The following is a 19,843-nucleotide window of genomic DNA, read 5'->3' as shown; positions in this document are numbered from 1 at the left end:
CTGGGGTCACAAACCAGGAAAAGTAAAAAGCAAGAGAAGCGACTGGGAGGAATTCATAAAGAAAGAAGGGAAATAAGAACAGCTCATATTTATTGGATGCTGTAGGTGTTCTGCACTGTGTTAAACGCTCTGTAGTCTTTACTACATCATTGAAATCCTACAGAGGAGGAAATTGAGACACTGAGAAGTTACTAACTTGCCCAAGCTTAGTTTTGACTTTGAACCATGTTAATGGTTTATATATTCTAACTTAAACAAAACCAGCCCTAAAATGGAATACAAACACAAACTAATCTAAGACAACTTCTGCAGAGTGCTGACTCTAGCCCTGCCATAGGATATATGCAAAGGACAAAAGAACTGCAAGGAAATCTTGAACTTTACTTAGTAAGTTTGTTGTTGATAATGGTATGAGTTCCAAAATAATTCGTGCATGTTATAGGACTGAGCAAATCAGTATAAATATATTGTTGATGTTTAAAAAAATTAGGGTTCTTAAATGGAAGAAAAGAGCTATAAACATGGAATGGGAGGACAGGAAGAACCCTGTGTTGGTTTGGAATCAGAGGTGTCATTATGAATTTGCAATTTAAATATATATACATTTCTTAGCACCGCCCACTAAAAGGAACAAGAAGCAACAAGACTCCAAGAGCTATGAGCGCAGCTAAAGTGCACTAAAGAAAACCTGGACTGGGTCAGCCAAAATACAAGGTGAGCCAACATACTGTTTTACCAGATCACAGGTGGACAAAAGGACACATGAACCAGGGGTTCCAACTAGCCAAATCTGGGGCACCAAAAAGAAAAAATAACAGAAATGAGTAACACATGATAAAACCATTGGATGAAAAATTGTTGGGGAATAGTACAGTTGACCCTTGAACAATGCAGGGGTTAATTCATGCATAACTTAGAGTCCACCTTCCACATCCAGGGTTCGTCTGCATCCTTGGATTCAACCAACCAGTGACTGTGTAGCATCCTTGGAATCTACTACTGAAAAATATCCAAGTATAAGTGGACCTACGTGGTTCAAAGCCACACTATTCAAGGGTCAACTGTTTAATCACTCAGGCTCAAATAATCACCCACAAATTAAGATTCTCCACTAACTACAAAGGAAAAAGATACTTTTACAGTGGAGAAAACAGCCAGATACCCCCTTAACCAAATGATCAAAGTAACACCATTAATAATGGGAAAAACTGACACTATGTGCTTCCTGAGAAGACCACTGTAGTCGTCCTGCCTTTGTAGAATTTCTTCCAAAAATGTTTAACACAAATCAATCATGAGGGAAACATGAGACAATTCCAAATTGTATAAAACAACTAACTTGAGCTTTTCAAAAATATCAATGTCATAAAAGACAAAGAAGGGGCTGGGGAACTGTTTTAAATTAAAGGAATGTGAAAAGACATGACAAATAAGTGTAATGCATGAGAGAAACATAAAACAAATATAGCAAAATATTAACAATTAGTGAATTTTGGTGAAAGGTATATGGTTTTCATTGCAATATTTTTACAAATTTTCAACTTTTGGAGGAAAACAAATTTTACAAAGATCTCTCTTAAAAATGGGCTGAAGGCAAAAGAAAGACATTTTCATACCTAATAATAATAGTAATATAAAAAATGAAACTTGTGTGTTTAGCCAGTCCCTAGTTTAAGATTAGAACACTGTCAATACTGCTGAGGGTCCTATATGAGCCCCTTCAATTACATTCCTGTCCTACCTCCCAGAAGTAATTAACATAATGAACTCTGTGATAATCATTTTCTTGCTTTTCTTTATATTTTTACCTGTCACACAGCTTTAATGTCTTTTAACTTTATAAAAATGAAGTCATAATTTTGCAACTTTCATGTTCTGCTCAACATTGTATTTCTGAGATTCATCTATGCTGATGCCTGTTATTTTCCATCAAAACAAACACCAAAACCCACCTTTTGGGATTCTGACTAGAATTGCACTGAATCTATAGAGCAATATTGGGAGACTGAGATCATTACTATATTGAGCCATGGAACTTCTTTAAGTTGATAAGAGAGTATCTACAAAAAGTCTATATATAGCCAACATTAGATTTATCAGTAATATACTGATATTTATCAGTGTGTAACTTATACTTTATACTATGATATCACTTTTCAGTAATATACTGAAAGCACTGAGATAGGGAATAACACAAGGATGTTACTTTCACCACTTCTATTTAACATTGCAAATGATACCTTAGCTAGTGCAGTAAGTCAAGAAAAAGAAGGTATAAGGATTGGAAAGAAGACACAAAACTATCGTTATTCATAGATGATTTGACTGTATATACAAAAAATTCAAGAATCTAAAACAGACTAACAAAGTAAAAAAGTATAGCAATTAATATAAAAAAGTCACTACGTCACAAACAAATAATTAGAAAACTAATTTAAAAAAAGATATCACTTACGGTAGTATACAGTTACCAGGAAAGTCTAACAAAAGAAGTCAACACTTCTATGGCAAAATTATAAAACTATAATGAAAGACACATAAAAGACAAATATACAGATAGATCTATTAAAGGACCCAATACTACAAAGATATCAGTTTTCCCTTTTAATGATCAACAGATTCAAAGCAATTCCAATCAATATCCCAAAAAGGGTTTTGTGGAACTTGATAAGCTGATTCTAAAACTTACACACCAGTGCAAATAGCCAAGACACTTCAGCCAAGATTGAAGAGAAAGAAAATGGGAGCCTTGATTTCCCTAATATCCAGACAATTAATCAGGTCTTGTAATTAACTAAGATGTTATGGTATTAGCACATAAAGAGACAAAGTCAATAGAACAGAATAGGGAACCCAAAAAAGGACCCCCCCCACCCCCTACCCCAACCAGTGTGTGGAAACTTGATATACGACAGAGATAGTGTTGGAGATCAGTGAAGAAAGAAAAATGGTGTTAGAACAACTGACTATCCATAGGAGAAAAAAATGGAATTGGACTCCCATATCATACCACATACACGTTTTTTCCCCAGGAAGATTAAACAACCATATGTTTAAGGCAAAACTGTAAAACTTTTAGATAGGAGAGTATCTTCATGATTTGACGGTAGGAATGGCTTTCTTATGATATAAAAAGCATAAAGGAATAAAGGAAAAGACAGATATTTCAAAAGTACTGTAAAGAAAGAGTAGAAATATACAGAGTGAAAAACAAATTTGTAATACATGTGAGAAAGGATCAGAATCCAGGAAATATAAACTGTAAATATTAAGAAAAAGACAAACAACCCAATAGAAAAATGGCACAGGATCTCAATATATCCTTTAAAAAGGAACAAATATGAAACAAATGAATAACCATCAACATATCCTTTACAAAAGAGCACATAAACAAATGAAGATGTTCAAAACTCACTGGTAATCAAGGATATGCAAATTTAAAGCAGAATGAGATCACTACAACAAAAAAGACAGGCAAAATTTAAAAGTCAGAAAATATCAAGGGTTTTCAAAAGCAACTCCCTAGCCTCTTGAATAAGTGGTGCTGGGAAAACTGGACAACTACATGTAAAAGAATGAAATCAGAACACTGCCTAACACCATACACAAAAATAAACTCAAAATTGATTAAAGACCTAAATGTAAGGCCAGACACTATCAAACTCTTAGAGGAAAACATAGGCAGAACACTCCATGACATAAATCACAGCAAGATCCTTTTTGATCCACCTCCTAGAGAAATGGAAATAAAAACAAAAATAAACAAATGGGACCTAATGAAACTTAAAAGCTTTTGCACAGCAAAGGAAACCATAAACAAGACCAAAAGACAACCCTCAGAATGGGAGAATATTTTTGCAAATGAAGCAACTGACAAAGGTTTAATCTCCAAAATATACAAGCAGCTCCTGCAGCTCAATATCAAAAAAACAAACAACTCAATCCAAAAATGGGCAGAAGACCTAAACAGACATTTCTCCAAAGAAGATATACAGATTGCCAACAAACACAGGAAAGGATGCTCAACATCACTAATCATTAGAGAAATGCAAATCAAAACCACAATGAGATATCACCTCACACCAGTCAGAATGGCCATCATCAAAAATTCTACAAACAATAAATGCTGGAGAGGGTGTGGAGAAAAGGGAATCCTCTTGCACTGCTGGTGGGAATGTAAATTGATACAGCCACTATGGAGAACAGTATGGAGGTTCCTTAAAAAACTAAAAATAGAACTACCCTATGACCCAGCAATCCCACTACTGGGCATATACCCTGAGAAAACCATAATTCAAAAAGAGTCATGGGGCTTCCCTGGTGGCGCAGTGGTTGAGAATCTGCCGCGAATGCAGGGGACACGGGTTCGAGCCCTGGTCTGGGAAGATCCCACATGCCGCGGAGCAACTGGGCCCGTGAGCCACAACTGCTGAGCCTGCGCGTCTGGAGCCTGTGCTCCGCAACAAGAGAGGCCGCGATAGTGAGAGGCCCGCGTACTGCGACGAAGAGTGGCCCCCACTTGCCGCAACCAGAGAAAGCCCTCGCACAGAAACGAAGACCTAACACAGCCATAAATAAATAATTAAACCCAAAGTTTAAAAAAAAAAAAAAACAACAACAAAAAAACGAATTTAGGTCTCCAGCTTCCCACTGCCCAGCCCAGCATTTAAAAAAAAAAAAAAAGAGTCATGTACCACAATGTTCATTGCAGCTCTACTTACAATAGCCAGGAAGCAGCCTAAGTGTCCATGGACAGATGAACCAATAAAGAGGATGTGGCACATATATACAATGGAATATTACTCAGCCATAAAAAGAAACGAAATTGAGTTATCTGTAGTGAGGTGGATGGACCTAGAGTCTGTCATACAGAGTGAAGTAAGTCAGAAAAAAAAAAACAAATACCATATGCTAACACATATATATGGAATCTAAAAAAAAAAAAAATGGTTCTGGGGCTTCCCTGGTGGCACAGTGGTTAAGAATCTGCCTGCCAATGCAGGGGATATGGGTTCAAGCCCTGGTCCGGGAAGATCCCACATGCCGCGGAGCAACTAAGCCCGTGCGCCACAACTACTGAGCCGGCGCTTTGAAGCCCGCAAGCCACAACTACTGAGCCCGCGCACCTAGAGCCTGTGCTCTGCAACGAGAAGCCACCGCAATAAGAAGCCCGAGCACTGCAATGAAGAGTAGACCCCGCTCGCCACAACTAGAGAAAACCCCCATGCAGCAACGAAGACCCAATGCAGCCAAAAATAAATAAAAATTTAAAAAAAAAAAGGTTCTGAAGAACCTAGGGGCAGGACAGGAATAAAGACACAGACGTAGAGAATGGACTTGAGGATACAGGGAAGGGGAAGAGGAAGGGGAAGCTGGGATGAAGTGTGAGAGTGGCATGGACATATATACACTACCAAATGTAAAATAGATAGCTAGTGGGAAGCAGCCGCATAGCACAGGGAGATCAGCTCGGTACTTTGTGACCACCTAGAGAGGCGGGATAGGGAGGGTGGGAAGGAGATGCAAGAGGGGGTGGATAAGGGGATAAATGTATACGTATAGCTGATTCACTTTGTTATACAGCAGAAACTAATACAACATTGTAAAGCAATTATACTCCAATAAAGATGTTAAAAAAAAAAAGGCAACTCCCTTATACTGCTAGTGAGAGAATAAAACAGTACAATCATTTTGGAAGCTGGTTTGGAATCACTATGCTCTATAACCCAGCAGTTCCACTCCCAGGTATTATATCATTGGGAGAGTCTTTCATACTCTACCATTAAATACAAACAAAAATGTCCAAAGCAGCACTGTTTGTAAAAGCCAGAACTGGAAACAATACAAATGTCTATCAACAGAAGAATGGACAAATAAATTGTGGTATATTCATACAGAGAATGCGAAAGGCAGTGGAAATGAATGAACTACAGTTACATCATCCTAGGTAACCCTCCAAAATCTTCTACAGAGTGAAAGAATCAAGTCACAAAAGACTACATACCATATGGTTCCCTATTATAGCACACATAGGTGATAAAACTGGAAAGAGAAGCAAGGGAATGATTAACACAAGAGTGAGGACAGTGATTCCTCCAGGCGATGGGGAGGAGATACAAACCAGGAGGAGCACAAGGATGCCTCTAAGGTCTTCTTGACCTAGACAGTGAGTGCACAGGTGTTTTTTATTATAATTATTTAAAACTTACATATGTTTCGCATACTCTTGTGTAGACGACATATTTCACCATAAAAATTAGTCTTGTTATGTTTTAGTCAGTCATTTCTCATATATTTAATTTTATAAAAAACTAAATTAGTCCAATCATTACACATCAGTATAACCCTCATCAAGTATTTTGATTTTAAAATATATCTCTGGTTCTGTTTGCCTTTTATAGTGAATCTGCCGGGGGATGGGGGGAGAGTGCAGAGGCAAAAAAAAAAAAAGATATTAAGAGCTCTGGTTAATCAAGATTCCACCGCAAAATCCTTTCTTTTATAACAGTCCTCATATGTTATTCTATTTCTGATCTTTACTATGACCTTGAAATGGAGGATTACATCAACAATAGCATCAACTATTACCTGCCTGAGAGGGGAAACAGTTACTCAAAAGACTAGACTGTTGCTAGCAACTCTATCTGGATGTGTGACAAAGGATTCTTTAATTTAAAATACATTGCACCACAAAAGGTAAGGCTATGCAAAATGTAGACAAAGCATTCTCTTTTATATACAAAAGAACCTAAAATTCCTTCTCTCAAAACCCAACTTTTATGAGAGGCACCTAATATTCAATTAAAAAATGTTAACTCCATTTGGAATTCCCTAGCGGTCCAGTTGTTGGGACTCGGTGCTTTCACTGCTGGGGCCTGGATTCGATCCCTGGTCCGCGAACTAAGATCCCGAAAGCCATGTGGCCCGGCCAGAAAAAAAAAAGTTAACTCCAAAGGTGATTAAAGAATAAAATATAAACAAGACTAGAAAAACAACAAAAGAATTGTACTGTTCAAAAAAAGAAAAAACTGTCCAACTAGAACCACTAAACGGTCATAAAAATATTGATAATTCTAATCTTTACTGAAGGGTCCACATAGACTTAATATTACCAAAGCGCTTTCATCAGTTCCATAGAACATATCTTTTAAACTCTAAAATGCTCTTATAGAGCTTATTTGAGAGTGACTGAGGCCTATAAGAACATAACTGAGGTGTACCACTCAAACCTCAAAAAATACTTCTTCAGTTAGCCCCACTACAGGCCTTTACCACTTCTGCCATGATCTCTTTTCTTGTCTAAATCTTTATAATACTTGTTACCGAAACTACAAGTTAGTACTTGATAAACTAAATCTTTATAATACTTGTTACCGGAACTACAAGTTAGTAATTGTAAACTATTAGTATCACCCCAGAAAACTGAAAAGGCTTCAAAGCTGGTCCATGTTTGTTTATATTGAGTCCACGTCCCACCATCTCGCACGGCTTGAACAAGTTATGTGGGATATACTTTAGAAAGTCATAAACAATTGATATTGGTACATATTCAATGCAAAGAAGAAAAGTAAATTCTCTCTCATCCCAAAAGGAACTCTTCAAGATACTTCAGAGGACATCTCCCCTTGAATATTCCAGGGGCATCTCAATCCAAGTCCTTGTTACCCTCTAAGCTGCTCTTCATCCTGCAATCCTTATGAGCGAATGGCAGCACCATCAATATAGATGTACCCACCACTCTCCCAAGCCTTCTTCCTAACCAGTCAAGGGCCAAATCAAATCATGTCAGTGCTACCTCCTGTACAGTCCTGAATCCACTCACTTCTCTTCACTGCTACTAAAACTATCTTAGTTTTGAAATCATCATCTCTCATCTAGCCTATTTCAACAACTTCCTAAATGTCCTCTCTGCTTCGACTCTTCTCCCTATTTCTAGCTTCAAATCCATTTTTTGAAATGCAACAGTGCAGTGGTTAAGTACAAGAACTAAGGAGTTGTACATGCCTGGATTTGTATTCACTAGCTGTGTGCACGTGGGTAATTTTCTTCACCTCTCAGCCTGAGCTCCTTCATTTCTAAAGTAGAAATAACACCTCTAATGGTTGATTGAAAGATTAAAGGAAGTAATACATATATTGTGAACAGTGTTCCACACATAGAAAGGCTGGGTTATAGGTCATATATGCGGATTGGGTGTGTGCGTGTGTGTGTGTGTGTGTGTGTGTGTGCTGGCGGGGGGGTACATGATGGATGTGTCAAGGGCTACAAAAATCACAGGATAAATATGATACAGTCCTAAAGCATTAGTATAATTTGAGGATATGAGAAAACATTTTATACCAAAGTAAGGATATACTGTGGCTTATCATTAAGAACGTGCATAAATATTTAAAAAAGATTTCAATATAAATTTTCTCCTGGGAGGTTGGGGCTCTTCTGAATATGTCTCTGGACATATTTATACTCACCCCCTGGAGAGTACAAATTCTCTTTTCTTCCCCATATGCTTCCAGTGAAAAAGTCTGGAACCACACTGCATGCACTCAACAAATGTTATTATGCACTCACTCCCCACTGCGCCCAGGATAAAATATGAACAAGGTACACTGGTGTCCAGAGCCCTGGTTTACCTCTCCAACTCGTTTGTGTCTACTCCTGCACCAAAGTTCAACGGCACTGCAGTCGTCCACCAGTCCTGTACGTTACCTCCCTCATCGCTGGACTTTTGTCTGAAACCGTTTTTGCTCCCTGAATTCTACTATCCCTGTGGCCTACATCCTCCCTTTCCCTGACCAATTCCTTCAGTCCCTGGGTCTCAGACAAACATCACTTCCTCCGTCTTTCCTGAATCGAACTCCTTTTCTCCCAAGGCTGGGCGGGCCAGGACCCCCCAGCGTGCGCCATTAATACACTCCTCACTCTGTTCCATCCGTGGAGCCCTGTGAGTCAAAGAGCTGTTGCCTTTCTCCCTGTACTACTGATCGGTCAATAAAGAGTTTTTAATTAGCTAAACTCATGAATCCCGGCCTCCATAACTGGAAAGATTCCACGAACAAGGCTCTTTCAGCACTAACTCAACTGCGATCCCCTCCTTCCCCCGGGTGGGAAGGGGCCTCAAGACTGGTCACGCACCCTCCCTCATCGCAAGTTCCAGCACCTGGCAAACGCCAGACTGACCCGAAGGGACGCCGGCTTCGAAATACAGTTCAGGGGCACGTTCGGGGCAAGGACTAACACCCCAGAGTCACCATCCGCCCCGCGCACGCGAGACCTGGCGAAAGCGCGGCTCGCCCCGCACCGCGCACGCGTAGTGGCGCCGCGCCAAGGGCCGCGAGGGGTGGGCAATCCTCACGGAGAGAGCGCCCGGTTGGTCCGGGCCCCAGGAGGGTGGTGGCCTAGAAACCCAACCGGTATGTCCCCAGCCAGCTCACAAAGAAATGCAACCTCCAGACAGGCGGGCGCTCGCCTGTCCCAGTGCGGCTCCTCACCGGGCTCCGCACGCCGTCCTCAGCAACGGCAAACGCCCCGCTAGCAGAGAAGTCAGCACAGAAGCTCCGCCCCGCAGTGTCTTTGCCGGAGAAAAAAGCACCAGAGCGGCTGCCTGAGGACGCCGGAAACCGGGCCACGGGCCGTGCCGGAAGTCCCGCCTCTCCGCACATGTCCCCGCCCCATCCGTCCAGGGCTACTTTCCGGTTTTGAAGACCAACTATCCGGTCGAATACTGCTCCTTCCTCACCGTGTAACAGAGCGATAAGTTATTATCGAGACCTGCTCCCTCAAGGGCGGGGCCTACTGGGCCTGGATGCAGCAGGAAAAACAAAAACTTCTGCCTTTGCTCAGTAGCAGTTTCTCATTCCACTGCAGTGTTGTCAGACCAAGTATTATTACCTTTCTTTGCCGCCACCCTTGCTCACTCCACCACTTCTGTTTTCCAGTCCTCACAACCGGGCAAAAAGAGGTGTTGGGGCAAGGAATGGTGACTTTATTTGGAAAGCCAGCAGACTGAGAAGGTGGCGGACTGGTGTCCCAAAGACCCGTCTGAGTTGGAATTCAAGGCTTATTTTACACTGAAAGGAGAGGGGGTGTGGCTGGTTGTTGCAGACTTCTTGGTGCCAGCCAGACCCCAGAGGGGATGTGATAATCCTTTGTTCTTTTAGCTGTCCACTTAAGTCAGGTCACCATGTTCCTGTCAACCTCCAAGAAAACAGATGTTATCCTCTGTTCTGCAACTTTTTATCTCTACAGGAATGAAAAGTATGACACCTTTAAAGCAGCGGTCCCCAACCTTTTTGGCACCAGGGACCCGGTTTCGTGGAAGACAGTTCTTCCACCGACAGGGTGGCGGGGGACTGGTTCAGGCGGTAGTGCACGTGATGGGGAGTGGCAGATGAAGCTTCGCTCGCTCGCCCGCCGCTCACCTCCCGCTGTGCAGCCTGCTCCCTGAAAGGCCGAGGACCAGGACCCCTGCTTTAAAGGGCAAGCCTGGGAGGCAGAGCCTTGAGAATGGGCTGTATTTCAGGCTATGGGCAACATTCCCTTACAAAGGTGCAGAGTCACCGTAACTAAGAACAGACAACAGAGCACACAGATTAAAGATGAAAGGAACAGATCCAATATGGAGTCAGGTTTGTTCTCCCTTACACTTCTCACCCATTCTCGAGGGCTATCTCAGAAGTCATCTCCTTGATACTTCCCTTGAAACACCCAATCTCTGAAGTCATTTCCCGCTTTACTACTTGAATAGCATCTGGCACTTATTGCTGTCTTTTATTAACCACTACCACTGGCAGCAATGTCCCTCTTTTCTTGTATCAGCTATTACAAAACTTTACGCTGTCAAGTTTCCTACCCTGCCTCTCTGAGGGACAGCTACCACAGGTCTTGCCGATTATCCCTAGGGGAGCAATATCTTGGGATACATAGAACCACCTCCCTCACTGCTCCCTTCCCACACACATGCTGGGAGTCTCCACTTGTCTCCCTTTGATCCAAATAAATTAAACCCCTTGAGTGCAGAGACGGTCATCCTATGCACTCTATATGAAAATTACTAAATGAAAAGCCTTCAGGAGCAGTCTGACATAATAGAATACAGGCTCTAGTTTACACCTATGGAACCCCTTGACAAAACTTGCTGATCTGCCCTTGACTGGGGACTCATTTACTGCTAGAACACCAACGTCCCCTCTGCCCACTGCTGCAGTCAGCCATGTTGTAAGCTATAACACTTTCTGTTCCCTGGACTAGGGACCCTTTGCTTTTCCTACTCACTGGGTCTGGAGGTTGTTTTCGTCTTATATTTACTAAGTCTAAGTTTTCTGTTTGAGGGCCTACTTGGTTGAAGGAAATGGAAACTGATCCTAGTTTCCCCTTCAGAATTAGGAGCTGTCTTTGAACAGATTAAAACACCACCGAAGGTGGGTAATATTAAGACATGCATTTTTCTAAATGCTTACTCTGGCTGCAATATGGAGAACAGATGGGAGAGGTGCCAAAATGTGTGTGAGATCAGATAAGAATCTATTGCAGGGCCACAGAGAGATGCTTAAACTAAAAAGTGTGGAAACAAAGCAAACAAAACAAATTTAAGAAATCTTTAGGAGGTAAGAGAAACTGGTGGTAAATTAGATTAAGGGTAAGGGAGAGGAAGGCATCAAGATAATTATTAGGTTCCAGGTTTGGGCAATTGGGTAGTATGGTGTCATTCAGTGTGATGTGGAATAATGGAACATGACTAATGGCTTCCTCCTTACCAAAAGACTCAAATGGCTTTGCCTGCCAAAGGGCAAGATGAGTAAAGATGGGATGGGACTTCAAAAGGAGAACTTGAGAAAGAAAAAGATGGGATAAAGAACCCAGAGGAGGAGCGGAGATGTAAAGAAAACAGTATCAGAACTAAAACAAAAAGAGTAGAATTCCATAACTTACCTTGATCATTAGTATCGGTGGACACTGCCCACTACGTGTCCCAGATCCTTGCACAGATGTTTTCACTATATCTGATATCTAATGGCCAATCAGGGGCCAAGGAAAATTTTAGCAAAAAAGATTTCCATTTTGGTTGGTATCAAAATTTTATTATTGGTAATAACTTTGAAGCTGTAAGTCAGTAAGAAAGTAATTTATTTCACCAAAAACATTTTACTTCAGAAGAACATCTCTTTGACCTAGGATCAAAGGTCAGTGACCTGGAAATTATATATATATATATATAATCTGGAGCAGACTTCTGTTCTAAAACAGTTATTGACCAATTTTACAGAGGAAGGAACCAAAAACAACTGAGGTCTTAAGAAGTTTATTTAAGTCATATGATAAAAGGTGGTTCTGGCTAGCATACTAGCAATATCCTGCCTCCTGTTTTACTCAGATGTATTGCTTTGTCTCAGGTCATTTCAGGAGTACACACACATATACACACAAGTGATTGCAAATATCTATAGAGCACAGATCACCGTGCCTACTCTACCTAAAGCAAGGATTTTTTAAAAAAAGATACTTCATAACCATGTTTTTGAAAGCTTAGGGTTTCGTGGAAGTGCCTTAGGAAGCTTGTTAAGAGTGAGGTGGAGGCTGAACAGTGGGCCTATGTGTCCCATTCCCGCTTCAACTGATATATGGTCCTGCTCCCATCTGTTTTAGATATCGGATGATTACACTTCTATGTGATTATTCTTTTGAAAATCCAGTTCTGCTGTTAACAATCAAAGTTTGAAAACCACTGTACTTGATTAAGGACTAGGGTATGAATTTGAGTATGTACACACTGCAGCCAAGAGCCTTCACCACAGGTCACAGGCATATAGACACAGGGTCAGAATACACAGGCCCATTAACACCACAGATATTTGGAGTCCAGAATAATCACAAATTGTTAATCCTGATAATGGCTAAGGGGGAAGATGTTGGCAGGCAGGCAGGCACTTAAGTTACTGTCTACTAAAGCAAGATGCTATCGTTACTGAATTGCAACTTTTCTGGATAAACCAGGGTTAACCTGTGAAAGCTTACAGACCTGTCTTCAGGCACAGTAAAGCTAGAACTGTGTAAGAGTCCTTTAGAGATGAAATATTTTGATGTCTATGCTGCACTTTCCTCAGAACCACTTTGCTACAGAAAACTCTGATCCTGCCCTGCTATGACTGCTCTCCATTGGAGTGTGAACTTGGACAGTATTCTGACAATTAATGAATATAAAGGTGCGTTGTAAGGTCTTAATGAAAATGGTATCAGGCCAAGGTCTCTCTTTTCTTTCTCTTTAAAATTCTATATGGCTCACTGCCTGTGGAGAAACAGGAGTGCCCTCAATTAACTGCTACTTTTGAATCTGTTCAGCAGCTTAAACTTGAACTTGTGCGTCAGATCCTCCTAAGGCCAAAAGAACATGGCCTTTAAGTGCCAAATACGTTAGTTACTCCCATGAGCCAAGTTAGGATCCCTGGTACATTTCTTTGGTTCAGCTGCAAGGTCCCCCTGCTCAGAGATCTTCTGCTTTTCCATCTCCAGCTCAGGCATGGCCAATAGGCATCCAATACCTGCTCCGAAGTTTTAGAAGTAACTTAAGTCATAGAATCAAAATTGCTCACGAGTCTTCCTGATTATGTCAGCAATTCTGTTAATTCATTGAAGAAAAAAAAAAAGGAATGTGAATGTTTACTTTCATTAAATCTGTGCTCAATGATTTTACAGTAAAGAACATATAAAAGTGTTGCACACAAAATGAGATTGACAGGTTATATACTGAAGTACAAAAACAAGTGTTTGACTTGGAAACTGAACTTTATTTACAAATAAAGTTCTCCTACAGACAAAGATTCCATTCCACCCCCTTTAAAATATTATAACTAATACTTCCCAGAAAAACCATTTACATTGTTTTAATCTTTCTGCATAAAACAGTATTATGGGATAAGCAAATATGGGATGGTCTAAGACATAAAAAAACAAAAGACAATTTATCCACCATGAATGCTCTACTGACTGACAGAATGAAGAATTACAAATCACACCCCTTAATGTGCTACTCCAAGAAACGGAAATGTGATAATTTGGGGAGGTAAATGCTTCACAACAAAGTCTTCTTACGTAGTATGGTTTAATGGTGATTGTTTAGGATTGCTCCTGCAGGCTGCTATTTATGCTGATTTTAAAAAATAAGTCATCATTGTTAAAAAGGGCATAGACTTTTCTATATGGATTTTTTTTTACTTATGGAAATATGTAGATACTGACCTGGTCTCATCATTCAGGCCAATTAATAAAATAACAAACGCATGAAAAGAACTTAAAACTTAAAAACACAATCATCATGTGACTAACCGACTTACAAAATTAGAATTCTCCCAGAAATCAGAGTATTGCTCTTCAATAGTTACTATGAATTTGAATTTTTCATAGCTGAGGCAGTATACAGATAAAATATTTAACCAAAGAGTTCAAAATAAAATAATCCAAATTTCCTATCTAACATTTTATATTTTAAAAATCCTTTAAATTTTATCTAGGAGAATAATCATTCTCACATCATAGCTAAGTCACAAGGAACTTTGAAAAAAAAATTCATCCCTGAGAAGTCAAAGAAAGAAACCTCTAAAAACACGGAAGTGACAATCCTGCACCCTTTTAACAATCTTTACCGTAGCATGAACTTTTATCAGCAGTCAGCAATCAAATGTAGTCCAATCTGGCCTCTGATGATCTGATCTTTTTGCAATAAAACTATAAGTGCAACATTTAAAAAAATCAGATAAATAGGGACTCCGGTTTTATTGGCAGGTTTACATTTTTGTCAAGTCCAAGGTCAGCCAGCTAAGATATGTATATTCCAATAAAGACTGAAGTAATAACTTCTGCTGGCAGCTCTTCTGAGTCTCCATTTCCCCCATTGATCTTCACCCAAATAGTAAAAGTAATACAATTGCAATTGAGTTTACTATTATCAATGGCACTGCAAAGAAAAAAAAAACAAAACAGTTTTTTATTATTAAAAAAATCAGAAAAACACGAAGACATAGTTACTAGCATCCAGGAAGGATGGAAATACAGTATGTCATCAGAATCACGTTGCAAATCCTTATAACAAAGTAACATTCAAAAATGCATTGGATCATAAAATCCGAAACTTGCTGTAAAGTGGGCTTGTGTGACTGGGGATAAGGGTCACACTGGTACAAGATCAATACAAAGTCATCTGTGGATAGTGCCGGTGCAGCCCTGGGGACACAGACGCATACTGGACCCAGGTGGAAGCAGACCCACATGGCTGCCAGTGACAACTGACATTAGAAATACAGTGCAAAGAAGATTCTGTAGCTTCATCACTAAATTAAGAATCAAACTTATCCTACCCAAAGCTGTGATGAAAGCAGCTAACAGAGAGAGAGAGAGAGATGGAAAGAGACCCTAATTTTAATGGTTTCAAATAAAAGGTTTTGAATTCCTGAGTTGCTCTAAAATATTTTCTAATAAAAATAGCAGATATGGGACCTGTATTTTTCTCTTGAAAGTCTTACAGGACTCTAGATGACTTTTCTACTTAGAAGCAAAAGAATTTCTAAAAGGCAAGAACACCATTGTCTTTCAACTCTGAGAGGTGACATACAGGTAGCATACAAATATTACATCACTGAGCATTCCATCTGCATCAAGTGCCTTAGATAGAAATAAGAGGCAAACTAGGAAAGAAACTAGTAACTTTTAAGCAGTAAAGCCAAGTTAAATATTATAGAAAAAAGTTCCCACTACAAAAATGGCATTCACACTTGGAAGTTTTGCTACTTAAATCAAACCACAAAATTAAGAGTGTTCCACTAGTTTTTCTTCTTACCTCTCATCACAGTTCTCACAGATCGAATAAGGTTCATTAGCTGAGATTTAATTCCAGGCTCTTCTCCGAATCCACCAATTCCCTGGTCTGTTCCCCAGCCAACTGCATAATATAAAGATGATTAGCTGTGATAAAATTTATTATGCACTCACCTTGCTCCCTCATTAGTCACCTTCTAAAGATGATTTTGAGCCTTTGTTAGACATAAAGTATAGTTATATGACTTAAAAACTTGAGTATATTTTTTACTTTTGATAAGCAGCACAAACTCATTTAATTTCAATTTTGATTTTATAAAATAAACTACAGTCTAATAAATTCTTCCATGGCACTGTATTCAGTAAAGATGACTGTTGTGACACCCTGATTGTTTTCTTTCTATTTTTCTAAACTAACAAACAAAATATTTTTCAGGTCAGAATTAAAAACAAAGTATATTGTCAAGTTGAATAATTAGCTCAATTCAGAATTCATAAAACCCAAAGTAATTATCAGTATAAAAGTGTTGCAGCTGAGCTTCACTCTCTGTTCACCTGGGGAAATGTTAATGTAAACCTGGTCCCAGCTTGGTTAGGCCTTCATAGCATGCTCTAACCTGACAACAGAGGCACATCTTTTTAACTTGATCATTCCTCTTCATTTCTCAATTTTGAGGTAAGGAATTTAGCCTATTATCTAACCCTAACCCCACTTATTTTCAGTAAATGAGTCTTTTACCTTCTTCTATCATTTTCCTGATAATATAAATCATTATTTCTTTACCTTTATCTGCTAATTCTTTTTTTATTGCCTTACGCATTCTTCTGGAGGCTTACATGGCCTCATTTCTGCAACGTCCTTCTCTTGTCCTCATTTCAGGTCCACTTTTCATATCTCACATGACTATGTAGTTTTTTACTCTCATATAACTACAGGGCTTAATTAATTCCTGACATGTTAACCCTTCAACTTGAAGACAGAGAACAAGTTTTTATTTTATACATGAAAGAACCATGTATCAGGTAACAAGATTTCACTTTGTTTAATCAACTTTTACTTGGTTGAAATAAAGGTTAAATAATGGTTGCTTGCTTGTTTTTTGTTTTTTTAAAAAATTTTTTTGGTCACATCAACACTGAGATGTGTTGTGGTATAAAACTAATGTAAAATTCAAGTTCACAGCAGAGCTGATGTGTTTTCACTCCCACTCACCCTTCAAGGCCTAGCTCACTTGTGCTTACAGTCTTCCCCATCCACAGGGCTGTCACTCTTTTTTGAGCTCCCGCAGCACAACTTCTATCACAGTGGTTAATATCACAGCCTCTACTATCTCTTGCCAGACTCTCAATAGATGCCTCTGCAATTTCGTCTCGACTTCTTTCTCCCTTAAAGTGTCAGATCTTTCTAGCTCACAATGTGTGATGATTCCCATTGCCTACTGAGTGAAGTTAGAAACTCCTTAAATTGACATGCTAGCCCTGTATCATACTACAACCCTCCAAGTAACTAGTGGTTACTCAGTTACCCACTAATTGCTATACATATTAAAGGCAGCTTCTGAATCTAGGTTTGTCTGACTTCAATGTCAGGGCCTTTCCTAATTCCCTCCCATGTCATAATAAACCTTTCTCTTTGCTCCCCAAATAGTAACTACTGATTGTAAGTTACATTATAAATTCCTGGAAGACAGGAACTGAATTTAGTCTGTCTTTACCTTTCCCCTCTCCCCCACCCAGAGCAAGTACTTAGTAAATGTTTGTGGAATTAATCTGAATTTATAGCAGACCAAGTTAATTTTGGATAAAGAAAGATAAGGTAAATCCTAGAATCGCAGATAAAACTTCCAAAGAAACATGTTTCTTTATTTTTAAGACACACGAAGTGTAACCAATCATTCAATTGCAGCTTTGCGGGAGGGAGGAAGAAATCCTACAATATTAAATGTACACATCTCTCCAAGATAAAAACAATCTCAGAAGATACACCTGCATCTTGCTTCCTACTTCTGGATCTACTCTCTCTGACAAGCAAATACACTTACGCTGTTTCTCCAACACTGACTTTTACCATATAACAAGTTCTACTGTAAGTTCTTTCTCCCACATACCTGTCTCACTCTTCCAGGGAGCTCAATCAGCGTTCTCCACTACATGGCAGTCCTCTTTTTGTAATTTAAGTTCAAAGGTGTAGTACCAGCCTTTAACTACTTATAATGTGGTAAAAACTATTTCATAATAGTGTCTCTAGAAAGACATAAAACGCAAAATGACCACCACCACCAGTTGTATCATTTTCCAAACCAGTTTAGTCTTACTCGTATAAACCTACTTAACAACTCTGCACAATAAGAAAGCAGCCTGGTTTTGGTTAAACATAATGGTTACTGTAACGAAGGAGAAAGTTTTCCTTGACCCTCTTAGGGTCCCTGGCTATGTCTGAAAATTAAACTGACAAAGACAGGTTAACAGGAGAAAAGCACACAAATTTTATTAAGTTTTTACATGTACCTGGGAGTCTTCACAAGAAAATGAAGATCTGAAAAACTGACCAAAGCAGGAAGTTTTTCTACCTTTTAGACAAAAGAACAAATTTGTGAAGAATTAACAAAACAAAGGGGTTTGGGCTATGGGTAGGAAATGTAATAATGTCTGTTTATACAGTCTTCCCGGCCCTAAATTCCCTGTCTCTGGTGATAAGAATGTCTCCTTTCCTCCTGGTACAGGAAGGATACCTTTCACACGGGAGATTTATCTCTCGCTTTCAAGAAAGAAGGGCCAGGGAGGGAGGAGGGCGGAGTGACCTCTCTGATTCTGGTGTTTTCTCTAACTCCTTCAGCTTAAGATATTCAACATACCACGGTGCCTTATTTGGGGGTAGCATGTCCTGAACTCCATCAATGGATACACACTTTTATCTTAGCTTTCTCCTGAAACCCTACTAAAAATGACATTAAAAGAGTAACAAGAAAGAAGTCTGCAGGCAAGAGAAGTCAATCTGGACAATGAAAAATAAAGGGAAGAAAAACTGACTTAGTAGAGAAGGCTGAAACCTAAACATCCAGGGAGCACACAATAAAAAACTGAGGTGAATCGTGCTGAGAACCCTGGAAACTTGAAAGAAACTTCAAAATGCCAGTGAGGGCGACAAAGCTGAAACACAGGAGGACTAATTGAAAAGTCTCCATAAGAGCAGTTAGCGCCGCTCCTCCTTCCCCTCCCATCCCACCCCATCCCCTTCCCTAGACTGAACTGATAGGAAGAATGTCCCTCTCTTATACCCTCAGAAGACAGAGGTTTACTCTCAGCAGAGACTGAAGCATGGAAGCTCTGGACCTGGGGACATCTAGGGAGGGTGGATTGAATTAAAGTCTGCAAACCTAAGTGTCAGACTCCTGCCCACTTTCCTTGCTTGTGTCTCAAGTAAGCCTGGAAATAAGAACACTTATATTCTGCAGACAGGAAGTTGTAAAATTACTCTGGAAATTGACCAGCTGCCCAAGAATACTTCAGATACTGACATACTGGGGGCTTTAATGAAAGAGCGAACTTACAGAGAGTCCCACTGGTGAGCAAATCCCAACCACATACACAGAGCTTCCTAAGAGCCTCTCAGTGCTTTACTCTTTAGAATGAACTGACAGTCAAGAGGGAACAATTCTTAACATGGAAAGACAGAACAAAACCAGAAAAGAAGACTTTGAGGAAGAGACAATGCAAGAAGTAGAAGTTCATTTAAAAAAAAAACAAACATCCTTAGAGAGAGAACAACTACTGTAGCTATAAACCCCAGAGAACAAGATGCCATAAAAAAAGGAGACATAAAAAAGAAGGAGTGGGACTTCCCTGGTGGTGCAGTGGTTAAGAATCCGTCTGCCAATGCAGGGGACACGGGTTCGAGCCCTGGTCTGGGAAGATCCCACATGCCGCGGAGCAACTAAGCCCGTGCACCACAACTACCGAGCCTGCGCTCTAGAGCCCGTGAGCCACAACTACTGAGCCTGCGAGCCATAAGTACTGAGCCCACATGCCACAACTACTG

The 19,843-nt window shown here is 39.9% G+C and overlaps 1 protein-coding gene and 1 long non-coding RNA gene across 2 annotated transcripts in view; both read right to left on the bottom strand.

The window, feature by feature from the left end:
* The window catches only part of LOC309610454, a 136,534-nt gene that overhangs the window by 82,933 nt on the left and 33,758 nt on the right, over positions 1 to 19,843 (bottom strand). The window lies entirely within an intron of this gene.
* The window catches only part of IER3IP1 (immediate early response 3 interacting protein 1), a 28,315-nt gene continuing 22,232 nt past the window's right edge, over positions 13,761 to 19,843 (bottom strand). Inside the window, exons 2-3 of the mRNA XM_082353368.1 lie at positions 15,827 to 15,928; positions 13,761 to 14,947 (exon numbers count right to left, since the gene is read on the bottom strand). Coding sequence (XP_082209494.1) covers positions 14,892 to 14,947; positions 15,827 to 15,928 — 158 coding nt within the window. The 3' untranslated portion in view covers positions 13,761 to 14,891. The remainder of the gene's footprint in view (positions 14,948 to 15,826; positions 15,929 to 19,843) is intronic.

The sequence above is a fragment of the Balaenoptera borealis genome (genome assembly GCF_965194805.1).
Source record: "Balaenoptera borealis genome assembly, chromosome: 14".
Classification (NCBI taxonomy): Eukaryota; Metazoa; Chordata; class Mammalia; order Artiodactyla; family Balaenopteridae; genus Balaenoptera; species Balaenoptera borealis.
This window is presented reverse-complemented; position numbering and strand designations above follow the sequence as displayed.